General features: G+C 44.6%; 1 protein-coding gene across 1 annotated transcript in view; it reads left to right on the forward strand.

Annotated features, from left to right (window-relative positions):
- The window catches only part of LOC106806761 (probable ATP-dependent RNA helicase DDX31), a 139,054-nt gene that overhangs the window by 28,101 nt on the left and 98,400 nt on the right, over positions 1-12,553 (forward strand). The window contains exons 6-9 of the mRNA XM_014808822.1: positions 4,391-4,510; positions 4,743-4,864; positions 9,866-9,979; positions 10,585-10,682. Of these exons, the coding sequence (XP_014664308.1) occupies positions 4,391-4,510; positions 4,743-4,864; positions 9,866-9,979; positions 10,585-10,682 (454 nt within the window). The remainder of the gene's footprint in view (positions 1-4,390; positions 4,511-4,742; positions 4,865-9,865; positions 9,980-10,584; positions 10,683-12,553) is intronic.

The raw sequence follows: 12,553 nt of genomic DNA on the forward strand, positions 1-12,553 counted from the left end.
ACGTTACGTACTACTACTATATCGTAGTATATAATATATATATATATATATATATATATATATATATATACGATGTATATATATACATCTGTGTGTGTACGTGCGCGTGTGCGTGTGCGTGCGTGCGTGTTTGTGTGTATAATTTCTATAGCAAAGAACGGAAAAATTAAAGGTTACCTGACATATAGGACAGTCAGAATTATAACCATTTGAAGAGTACAATTCCGCGGCAATATATAATACCACTATAAGCTTATGGAACTAAAAAACTAAAATACACACGAAGAATACGTTGGCAACGTGATGACAATACATCAGGAAGACATTTTCGTCTGTTATACCAATTATACGAGCGATGTGCTCTAGACTGTAGCTTACTTCCCCGTACTTGTCATGGCAGCTAAATTCACTAATGCGCGTTATATTGCGCACAGATTAATCCCCGTTTTATTTCGGCCTCATCATCGCCACGGTCCATTGTTGGACGCAATTCACTCGCCATCGGCGTCCAAATATCTATGGCTTTACCTGTAATTTCCGAGCGCCGGGTTGTTATGTCTGTGAATGACCAGCCGTAGAGTGTGCGCGTGCGTGCATGCGTGCGTGCGTGCGTGTGCAGGCACCTGTACGCCGGCAGCCGGCGGAGGCACGCCACTTGACGCTGTTGTTGCGCTGCGTGTGCGCGCACAGGTGCTGCGGTCGTCATGCCGCCCCTGCGGGCTCGTCGCAGCCCGCAGCAGGGCAACCCGAGCGGTTTCCTGCCCATTCTCATTCAAATGCCGCTGATTATCATCCGAATGGCTCGATATCGGCTTCGAATTTATTGCGAATTTGCGCGAGAAGTTGGTGGCGACCGTGGAAAGAGCGCGCGCGCGCGTTCGCGTTGAGCGTGATGATAGGGTGCAGGAAATGGGATAAGCACTTTCGATCAGGCGTCGACATTGGCGACGCACTGAATACAAATGACGCGATTTGGACGTATTTTACGTGATCATTATCCGACGCTGGTGCGCTGCCGACGCCGCCGCAGCGTGCATATTGGCCGGGTGTGGCGCTGTAGAGCGGCGGTGCTGTTTATCACGCCCGGCTTCACTCGACTGACCCAGCGTCGTTACCGGACAGATGTTTAATCGCAATCTAATGCCGATATAATCACGTGTTGCGTCGCAGAATTATTAATATCATATCTGTCAAAAGTCTCGGCCAGAAAAATGCGGAGGAGGGCGGCGGCGCCCCCTATTTAGCTGGGCGGCAATGCCGACTGCCGTGTCACGGACGCATGACGGCAGCGAATCGCGGCGGCGTCGACTGCGCTGCATATTAAACGCCGCGTCATCTTATCACGGCATCGCGCATCGCAGCGAGCATCGAGCACGCACGATGTGACGAGGCGTCGGCGCGCCACAACACACCGGAAACCGTCGGCCGGCGCGAGCACGCAGCTTCCCCCCGCGCGCTAACGAGCGGCGCTACCATCGCGCGGGGGGGGGGAGGCGGGGATTTTTTTCGCGGCGGTAATTCTCGCTAACACCTTCGTTCTTTGTCGTCGATTGAGTCGCGTCGACGTAACTCATTAGAGGTGGCAACGTCGCTCATCTCATCAGATAACGCGCGGCGGGAGCGCACAATGTCCGAGCTGCGGCAGCTTGCAGCCCTGCAGCTACGCCCTGCCGACATTGTGCAAACTTTTTGATTGATTTCGCAGCAACAATGCGCTAATGAATGTTTAATCGGCAGCGAGGGTCGCGCGAAAAGCGCTACGTTTACGCGCACGGGATCGCCGTTGCGGCTAGCGGCCCGCCGGTGCGCACGCTGTGTCTATACCTTTCCGCCGAACAATGCGCTGCTGCTCGCGGCCGCCCGCGCCACCGGCGGCGGCTATAGCGGACAGCTCACCCCCGGGGTGACGCGACGTGGCTTGCACCTGTCGCGCTGACGGGCGGCGGCAGTTGCATGGCGAGGTGACGGCTTTTAATGGCCAGCAAACGACGTCGCACGAGCAGCGCTGTCACATAATCGCGTGCAGTGTGCTCGCGCGTTTTTGTCGAGGGTGTGACAAAATTTGGCATCGTATACAATTAACGGAAAATTACGGAATGGGCATAAAATGCTGACGCAGGAAACGTTGCGGTTGTTAAAATAAGAAATAAAATTAGAGCTTAGCCTTATATCTGTTGTCCCATATTTTGGGAAAAATTCATAATAATTCCCTCATTGATAATTTTTATTTTCGTCATTGAAATTATGTAATTTGATTCACCTAGTTGGCTGCTCTTTACCGTAGATTTCAGCATTGTGTTATAAACATATGTATACATACATACATACGGTCATACATACATACATACATTCAAGAGTAGATAATAACATCTATTATCTACTCTGCATACATTACATACATACATAGCATAATACATACATACATACATACATACGATACATACATAGCATAACAATACATAGCATACATCATACTAATACATACATACAATACATACATACATACAAATACATACATACATAAGTACATACATACATACAATACATACATACAACCATACAATACATACATAGCATACATACATACATACATACACACCCACAGGCACACACACACACAACACACCACAGACACACACACCACACACACACACACACACCACAGCACACACACACACACACGACACACCTACATTACATCTCATACATACGATACATACATCATACATACAGATACATACACACACACATACACGCCACACAGCACGACGCACACGCACACGCACAGCACATCGCACAGCGCCACGCACTACGCACACGCACACATACACACATACACACATACCACACATACCACATACACCACATACACAACATAGACACATACACAATACACACATACAACATACACACATACAACATCATACACAAGCATACACACATACACACATACACACATACAAACATACACGCACACGCACACACACACATACACACATACATATGTACATAATATCATATACCTGCATTAATGTGCGTCTGTAAACTGCAGCTTTTAATTACTTGAATATATATCAGGGAATCAGGCATTGCGTGATATCGTACCAGCGACGACATGAATGTTTCACAGATCGTGTTGCCAAACACAATGCTTAAGTATCTCATAACATTGACTTAGTTCTCGTTTATGCTCGACTTTGATATATCATCGCTCTTATTACTGCATAATAGCCGAGACAAGAGTTGTTTTCCTATAGGTAACGCACGCCTGCTATTGTTTCGTCGCCTTTCATGCTATACGTGCATGGACTCCCGACGTGGAGCGACACACATGAGATGGCCTGGCAGATATGGCGTGACAAGGCGTCATTACTCAACGCCTTTAATCACTTGTCTGTTATTTAGCTTTAGAAATGTACAAGGCATTACTGCATTCTTCCAAACACTCCGCTTCGTTGCTGCGAGACGTTCACTTATCAGTTTTAACCATCTTGAACGAGCAGCCCTGAGCCTATCTATTTGTGATGGATAATTATGTTATCTTGTATGCCTTTATCCACCATTGTCGCTTGCTTATGTAGTGCACTCATGTTAAGTGGCGATACATTCCCTTGCTCCATACAATGTTTCCTTGTTGCGGCGACGATTGCTCTGCCAGGCAAGCAGCTCGTGATTTTTATTCATCTGCCGGCCAACGACATTTCACGTTTCTTTCATCGGCGTCGTGATATGTAAACACAGTTGTCAGCTGCTCCGTAGCAATGCTACCTCAGTGATCGCGCACTTGCGAAAATTGAGGCGCGGAAAGGTAACCTTCTTCTCGCTAAGTTTCTCCCACGTGCATAGTTCCACGGTTTCATGATTGTCCCGTGACCGCATGTGACAGCTGTCAGAAGTAACAAAGGCAGTTTGGTGTCAGCGTGCATGTGGCTAATCTAATTAATTTTACTGGGCTATTAAAGATTGGAAGGGGAGCAATATGGCAATATGGCAAGAATACAGTAAAATAGTGAATAACGTCAAAGCCGTTATTTAATAGTAATTGTGTTCGATGCGCCGCGTAAGTACAGATAGAACAGATATTTGCGAATAACTATTTTAAGTTTATATTATAGTTCGAGTGGCCCAATTTATTTTTAATCAAAAAGTCTTAATCATAGTACGATAATTTTTCTGTCATTTCAAGTAACGTTTGTTTTTTATACTAGAAAATTCGTCTATATTATACAACTTTTGTAGATCATCTCTTGCATTCTATTGCTAACACGCAGGTAATATTCAGTTGTATCATCATGATGTGTTACCGCTTTTAAGTACGTCTCGCTGTCGTATTTCACTGCTTTTTCACTTCACTACGCTATCTTATAGCTTTTCATTGCTTTATGTTAAGACTTCGTAAGGGGCTCACTGTGCTGGTGGCCACCCCAGGCAGACTGCTGGACCACATTGAGAATACATCAACGATGACGCTGTCTGGTGTGCGCTGGCTCATACTGGATGAGGCTGACAGGTGGGAGCTTCACCTATCCTTCGTTCACACCTGGATATCTAACAGTGTTGTTACGAATAGTGGGTAACGTGTGCCGATCGAAGTTTACCTGCGCCGATATATTTTACCTGTTTAAATAGAATAAAAAATGTTGTTTGGTATACATGTTATTGAGTCCTCTCGTTGTGTAGCTGGTAATTCTTTGTTGGCTACTGCATTGTTGTTTATGTTTCGTTGTTACTGTCTTCTACAGGTTATTGGACATGGGCTTTGAGAAGGACATCGCTGCGATTGTGACCGCTTTAAATGCTCAGCAGGTAGATGGCGCCACTTCTCGACGCCAGACGGTGCTGCTGTCTGCCACCCTTACCGCAGGTACCAGCTATTGTGCGCCTATTGCGGGCATGATTGTTCACTCTTACATGAGATCTTGTTGTTGGTAACCTAAGAAAGCATTCAGGGAAAGTGTGGAGCAGAACAAATTTCAAAGAAATCACATATGGGTAACTAGCCTATAAAATATATCACGTATTTGAGTTGAGTCATATCTAGACTGTCCATTCGGGTTATGAAAATTCAGATATTATTTAAGTATGGCCTAATGACTTCATATCTTTGGCTATGAGGTGAATACGTTGGTATAAACGCGTAAGCATACAGAGTAAAATGAGGCTAAACTCGGCTCATCTAGCCGAGATGTTTTCATAGGGATGAAGTCCGCAGCAAAAACATGCGAAATGTCGGGACTTTTCTTCGACTGAACATACCAAGGCGGTTTCCCGTGCGAGCGCGGGTAGGGGTAGCCAAACACGTACTTCCTCTGCAAACACAAACCTCGGCATACAATCGCCAGGCATTCATATGATCAGCCCCTGTTTTCAAACAGTTTACCTGCATCTATTGGCTACTTCCTGCCTAATTGAAGACTGTGTGTGTTCGTGTGCATGTGTATGTCTGTGTTTGTAAGTGCGTGCGTGCGTGCGTGCGTGCGTGCGTGCGTGCGTGCGTGCGTGCGTGCGTGCGTGCGTCTGTGTTTGTATGCATGCGTGTTCGTGCGTGTGGGTATGTGCGCGCGCGTGTGTGTATATGCGAACGTGTATTTGTGCGCGCTTGCGTGCGTGTGCGGGCGTGCGTGCGTGGGTATGTATACATTCTTGCCCGCGTGTGTATAAAAGGGCATGGGTATCAAGTATGCGTATGTGCATTAATTTCTATACGCGTGTATGCGTGCGCGAATGCCTGTGTGCACGTGTGCGTCATTGTATGGAAAGCCATCCCCTTCAAAAATCATTTTCAAACATTTCAAATTCACAATTTCAAAACATTTCACATTAATTTATAAAAATACAAATTACTTTATATTGTTCGAGAAATTTAAATTCAAAATTTAAAATCAAATCACAGAATAACAAATCTATTTATTAACTTGCAAATTAATTCACAACTTTCCAAAATAATTGCCTGATATACAAATTCCTTCACATCATTGTAAAAATTCATTTTCTAAACGTACAATTTATTTTCAAAACAACAAACCAATTTACTAACTTGCAATTTAATTGAGAACATGTTACAAAACTTACAAATGTTCAAATCTTGCTTCATCACCCTAACCATTGAAATTATTAATTTTTTTAATTAATGTTTTAATTGTTATTAATTAATTTACAGAATAACGAATCAGTTCACTAAGTTTTAAAATGAATTTTTACGATGTGAAGGAATTTGTATATCAGGCAATTATTTTGGAAAGTTGTGAATTAATTTGCAAGTTAATAAATTGATTTGTTATTCTGTGAATTGATTTTAAATTTTGAATTTAAATTTCTCGAACAATGTAAAGTAATTTGTATTTTTATTAATTAATTTGAAATGTTTTAAATTGATTTAAAATTGTGTATTTGAAATGTTTAAAAATGATTTTTGAAGGGGATGGCTTTCCATATGATTGCACATATGTATGGTGTTCCAAAATTGCCGTCGCGCGTCGTGCGATTCAAATGTGTGACGTCGCGCACGACGTCGCACATTTCTGTTCCATAATTGCCGTCGCGTCGTGTTTTTTATTCCTTCCTCAACCACGCCGCCGCCTTTGTCAACCACGCCGCCGCCTTTGTCAACCACGCCGCCGCCTTTGTCAACCACGCCGCCGCCTTTGTCAACCACGACGTCGCGCATTTTCAACCACGACGTCGCCCTTTTTCAAACGAGACGTCGCCCTTTTTCATACACGACGTCGCCCTTTTTCAAACACGACGTCGCCATTTTTCAAACGCAACGGCACCCTTTTTCAACCACGACGTCGCCTTTTTTCAAACGCGACGTCGCTCTTTTTTAACCGTGTTCCATAAATGCAATCGTGCGGCGTGCGGCCCATCTAATTACACGCCGCCGCCTTTGTCAAACACGACGGCGTGCATTTTCAACCACGCCGCCGCCTTTGTCAACCACGCCGCCGCCTTTGTCAAACACGACGGCGCGCATTTTCTACCACGACGTCGCCCTTTTTCAAACGCGACGTCGCCCTTTTTCAAACACGACGTCGCCCTTTTTCAAACGCGACGTCGCCCTTTTTCATACACGACGTCGCCATTTTTCAAACGAGACGTCGCCCTTTTTTCAAACGCAACGTCGCCCTTTTTCAAACACGACGTCGCCCTTTTTTCAAACGCAACGTCGCCCTTTTTCAACCACGACGTCGCCCTTTTTCAAACGCGACGTCGCCCTTTTTCAACCACGACGTCGCCCTTTTTCAAACGCGACGTCGCCCTTTTTTAACCGTGTTCCATAAATGCAATCGTGCGGCGTGCGGCCCATCTAATTGTCACTAAAAACAAGAGAGCGGAAGAATTCTTTACACAGCTCGAACTCATGCATACAGCCGTATACGTAATACTCGTTTACAATCATAATTTAAATATAAGGAAACAATATTGAGGGATCTATAGATAGACCTATGCTATAGTCAGGAGAATGTTAATTAGCATTACACAAATTTATATACATTCATTCATGGTATAGATATGTGAAGACAGGCACATGCAAATCTTGAACGAAAATGTCAAGGCTGTTGATTTTAAAAATCCCCAATTTTATTATAGATTAACTAGACCGTACAACCCATATTCTGTATATAAATACTGTGCAAAGCTGTGAAAGCAAATTTTCACTTGTTTTCATCGCTGTGAATCAGAAAATTAAATCAAAAATGGTAACACTTACCGCAAAGGAATTCTTGTTATGAAACAGCGGGTTGTCGTTGGTGAAGAAGTTTGTCTTTGAAACGGACAAGTAAGCGTAGTATATAGGGCGCAAAAGCAAAAACACAATCAGAAGAATGAGGCAATTATGCGAGCGAGCGTAAAATCGCTCGCAAAAAGTGGTCGCAATTACATAGGCCGCACGCCGCGCGATGGCATTTATGGAACACAGTTAAAAAAGGGCGACGTCGCGTTTGAAAAAGGGCCACGTCGCGTTTGAAAAAGGGCGACGTCGTGTTTGACAAGGGCGACGTCGTGGTTGAGGAAGGAATAAAAAACACGACGCGACGGCAATTATGGAACAGAAATGTGCGACGCCGTGCGCGACGCCGCACATTTGAATCGCACGACGCGCGACGGCAATTTTGGAACACCATACATATGTGTGCGTGCGCGTGTTTGTGCGTCTATGTGCTGCCAACACCGACAGCTTATACGCGGTATAGTTCTCGGACAAGAGTCAATTTCCTCGAGTAGCAAGGAGATGCGCGCGAGAGCGAACGAGATAGAAAGAAGAAGAAATAACGCAGAGTTCTGAATAACGAGGAAGCGAAATGCTGACTGCCGACGGCAGGCGTCTCGGTGCGTACACGCGTGTGAATTCCGTGCCTCGCGAGTTACAAGCTGGCTGCTATATAGTGCGGCTGGGCGCGCGAAGCTGTGGAAGATTAACACGGGTGACCCCTCGGGTTGCCTTCGTCACTGCTGCCGAGGTCACGCGAAAGTTGCTGCTTGCTTTGAGATGTCGAGTTGATTTGCCGTTGCAATGCTTCGCTGGTTTCCACAGGTCTCGCCTACTGCTTTGTGTGTGTGTGCAGCTACGTATCTCTCGCTATGCAGTGCTTGATTTAAAATTCGCTCAGTTGTCGGGCCTCAATGAAGTGTTCAAATAGACTTGAGACTTAAATTTAGGCAGAAATTGGCCTAATTATCAATGTGGGTGGCAGAGTACACGCTAGAACAATTCCTGGGAAATGCCCTCGCAGTGTGAAAACTGTGCAGCGGAAGTACTCGTGCATATGTCACAATAGCTAGCTGTTCCTCTATTCTGTTTCTATTTTCGGCAATTTCTCTCGAGATAAATAATTTGAAAATAATGATGAAATGTAGCTACTTACGAAACGAAACAGTGTATACATGCCGCTGCATAAACAACACACGAAGTAATAAGTGATCAACTCGAATAAAAAGTTAGCGCTGTAATTTAGACTGTAGCTTGACTAAGTCTACTTAAACTGCCTGCTTACATGGGGCGGCGTTTAGCTGAGAAAAGTGAGCGTAGAACGTGCAAACCCGGCCGACACAAACAATCAGCGGGCGTCGGCGCGTTTACGGCAGATTACGCGGAGCGGCGGGTTAAAACATGTGGCGAAATTCGCAGGTGAAATTAGATGCACTTTGCACCTTAATTAGGTGCGCGCGGGAAATTGCGGGCGCGGGATAAGGCGGCCATTGTGTTGTCCCGGTCACACGATGGCCGCCGCTTGCCTCGGCTAATCACGCATCCCATCGCAGATGTCTGCATGCGTGTTTATGCATCCTTTGTGAAGTGCCTTATTTTCTGTTGTTTGATCGTAACTGGTGGCAAATTATCAGCAATTTACCCGGCCCGGTGTTTAAAGTGTTACCACGTGAATCGGCCTCGGCTGGTAGAGAATCGCAGACTACTTGACTTTCTACGGGCTGCGTCTTTGTGTTGTACCCACTAGTATTCATTTCTCAAACGGTTGAGGTATTCGCCCTTGGAAACAATCGAATGACGTGTCCATGTTTTTGCAGATACATAATACTTATAATGATATATTTAGGGATAATTATAGAAAGACTGCAATTAAATATTCCTACCAATAATAATTCACGTATCGTGTAATTGAAGTGCGTTAGGTCAACGTAATTATTTGCAATTAAATTTTTCAAAAGACTATGGCATCAATTTTCTTCGATTTACACAAACATACCCAAAAAGTAAACGTCTGATTGCGGAATCGTTTCCACCACTTTCATACTGCTTCGCGTTTCCTCTGACCTTCATTTCGATCTAGCCTCTTCGTTTGACGTGTAGATGATTAATGTTGTCGTGAAAGTGTTAACGGGCACGTTACTTGATACTGAGCAGGTGTACATCGCATGGCCGGCATGAGTTTGCGAGACCCGGAGCAGGTATTTGTGGGTGCGGACGCGCCCGTGCGTGCGGAACCAGCAAGCAGCAGCACAGCGACAGGTTCGGAAGGTATCTAGTCAAGGCTAGTGCCAAAACGCTCTCGCTCTATACCTGCTAAATAAGTAATCAGCAATTAACGCTGTCGAAAAATGCACTGCTGGTGCTGGTGTGAATAATGCACGTGCGCCCACGTAATTATATTCATTGACGAATTATTCATGAATTTCTCTGTTTGAATGTTTGACGGTGCTTGGTTGAGGTTTGATGGGGTTTTTTCTGGTGCATGCCTGACTGATTATTCAATTGTTTCTTAATCGGCAACTTATCTGTTTCGAGTAAACCTATCGCTTCCTTGGAATTTTTTGTTTCCCCCTTTTACCATTTTCTTACGTTTGTCGTTTAGAAATTTTTTTTTCGTCGGTCACGTGTCGTCGGGGCCGAAGCTTATTGATCGCATGTTCCCTGTGCTTATGTTGTTCCCTGTTGTCTGTGCAGTTTTGCGAAATTAAAGTCTATTGTCAGCCTGGTAAAATACTTATAAGAAAGAAAACATGAGCAGCAAGTAACACGAGTTTCACCACGGTTTAGCGTTTAAAAGTTTGCTCTTATGTCGTTGGTGTGATGTAGCGCTGGTGTCTGCATGCACATGCATAGAGCCGCTCACGTATTTGTAGGCTTCACCCTGCCGGACCAGCTGGGACAGGAATTTGTCATCGTGCCCAGCAAACTAAGACTGGTCACCCTCACTGCTTTCATCCTCTCAAAATGCAAGGTAAGCTGATCGTGCGTGGGAGGCAGCGGGGGAAAGTGAGGAAGACTAGGAGGCTAGGTGGTTGGATGGAAAGAGAGAGGGGTTAGATAGGGGGCTGGAGATTATTGGGAGCTGGAAGTGTGGGAAAAATTGTTACGTGATGGAATGATTCTTTTACAACATCGTGCACATTTAGTTTCTGGTGTGCTAATATCGGAAATATATGATGCCCTATGTGTCATATATTATAAGCAGTGAGTGGTATGATGTGATGTTATATAGAGAAAATATACTTTTAATAGATCTAATGTAATTGGTACCTTGCCGTTTTAACCATGGTGCGAGAAAGATTTAATTGCGTGTTTTCACGGGTTTTACGTTGTGAAGTGTCTGTAAAATTAAGAGCCTGTTGTACTGCCAAATAAAATTCTCCATAGTGTGCCCATAAATCTTGTGCGCTAGGCTAGATGGCTGGCATGCATACTGATTCCATGACTGTGGTCAATTCTGGGAAATATTGGCTGGTAAACCGCACTATAATTGCTAAAAAAAACTAGGTGGGAAACTATACGTGATTGCCTACCTTGCGGCAAATCCGTGATATTGCCCTTTCAGCACTGAAACGAAACGCCCAAACAATATATGAAATTATTTTAGATGATGGATAATAATAATATTTTAGATGTTCGTGGATATAATATAGCAGTGCTATTGTCAGAATAAGCTGTAGCGGCATGTATTGATATGAATTGTTATTTATTCGTTGTACCAAATTCGGCCTTATATGTCCTAATCGGTAGAAACCCAATATAACATTTTGAAATGTTTTATTAATATATGTTGCGTTCAAGTATGCCCAAGTCATCGGGGTCTAATATAATTTAATCGCGTATTTATCCAGGCATCGTATTTTGTATTTCTATTTATAGCTCTGTTATAGCGACTTGTCTACTCGCCTACCTTTAGCCCCGCCCCGTCACACCTACTACTAACAGTGATTATGGTAGGAGTCCATGCGGCCCTCCCTGCCTCTACCGCACTCGTTCTTTACAGTGGTCGTACCACTGCCATGCACCACTGCCGGTGAACAGCAGTGGGCCACTGTCAGCAGGTTGCCGTGATTAGCCTGTCCAAGACAAATTGCATGTCTAACATCGTGTTACGAGGAAATTATCGACATGTTTCGATCCTGTCCAAACGTCATATAATATATATTTAGTAATGGTGGGCGATGGTATGCATCAAAATAGATTAAAAAAAGCACTACGAAAATGGATTAATAAATATGAGCTAATACAGGCGATCTATTGGCCAAGCATTTGCATTCGGAAAGCGCCGTACAATCTCGAAGTGGTTCCAGTGCTACTAATTATCATCACGAATATGTCATTGTATAATAAACTTATCTTTTGCAATACGAGAGCAACAGCAACATTGTTTTAGGCGTTGTGTGGGCTGCAAAAAGGTGTCTGCTAATAAGCCCTGGTCACAACGAGCCCACGACGCATTTGTGCAACGACACGACAGAAGATTTTGGCAAATCGTGGGTCATTGGGGGTCGTCGCAAGACAGTCCTACGAAATTTTGAGCATCGTGGCATCGACTTGCCGTCGTGACGCAAAATTGAACATTTGAAAGGCAAAATTGATTTTTTGTGGTATCTATGTCTTCTGGTTGTCGTGAGTCTGTCCTACGACAGTCTTGCGACTGTCGTGCGATAATACGTCGTTATATAGTCGGGAGACGGACGCGCGAGCATCCCACGAGTGACCCACCACTGTTGTGCGACAGTCGCACGACTGTAGCACGCGCATCCCACGAGTGACCCACGACTGTTGTGCGACAGTCGCACGACTGTAGCACGCGCATCCCACGAGTGACCCACGACTGTT

The sequence above is a fragment of the Priapulus caudatus genome, unplaced genomic scaffold, assembly GCF_000485595.1.
Source record: "Priapulus caudatus unplaced genomic scaffold, Priapulus_caudatus-5.0.1 Scaffold178, whole genome shotgun sequence".
Classification (NCBI taxonomy): domain Eukaryota; kingdom Metazoa; phylum Priapulida; class Priapulimorpha; order Priapulimorphida; family Priapulidae; genus Priapulus; species Priapulus caudatus.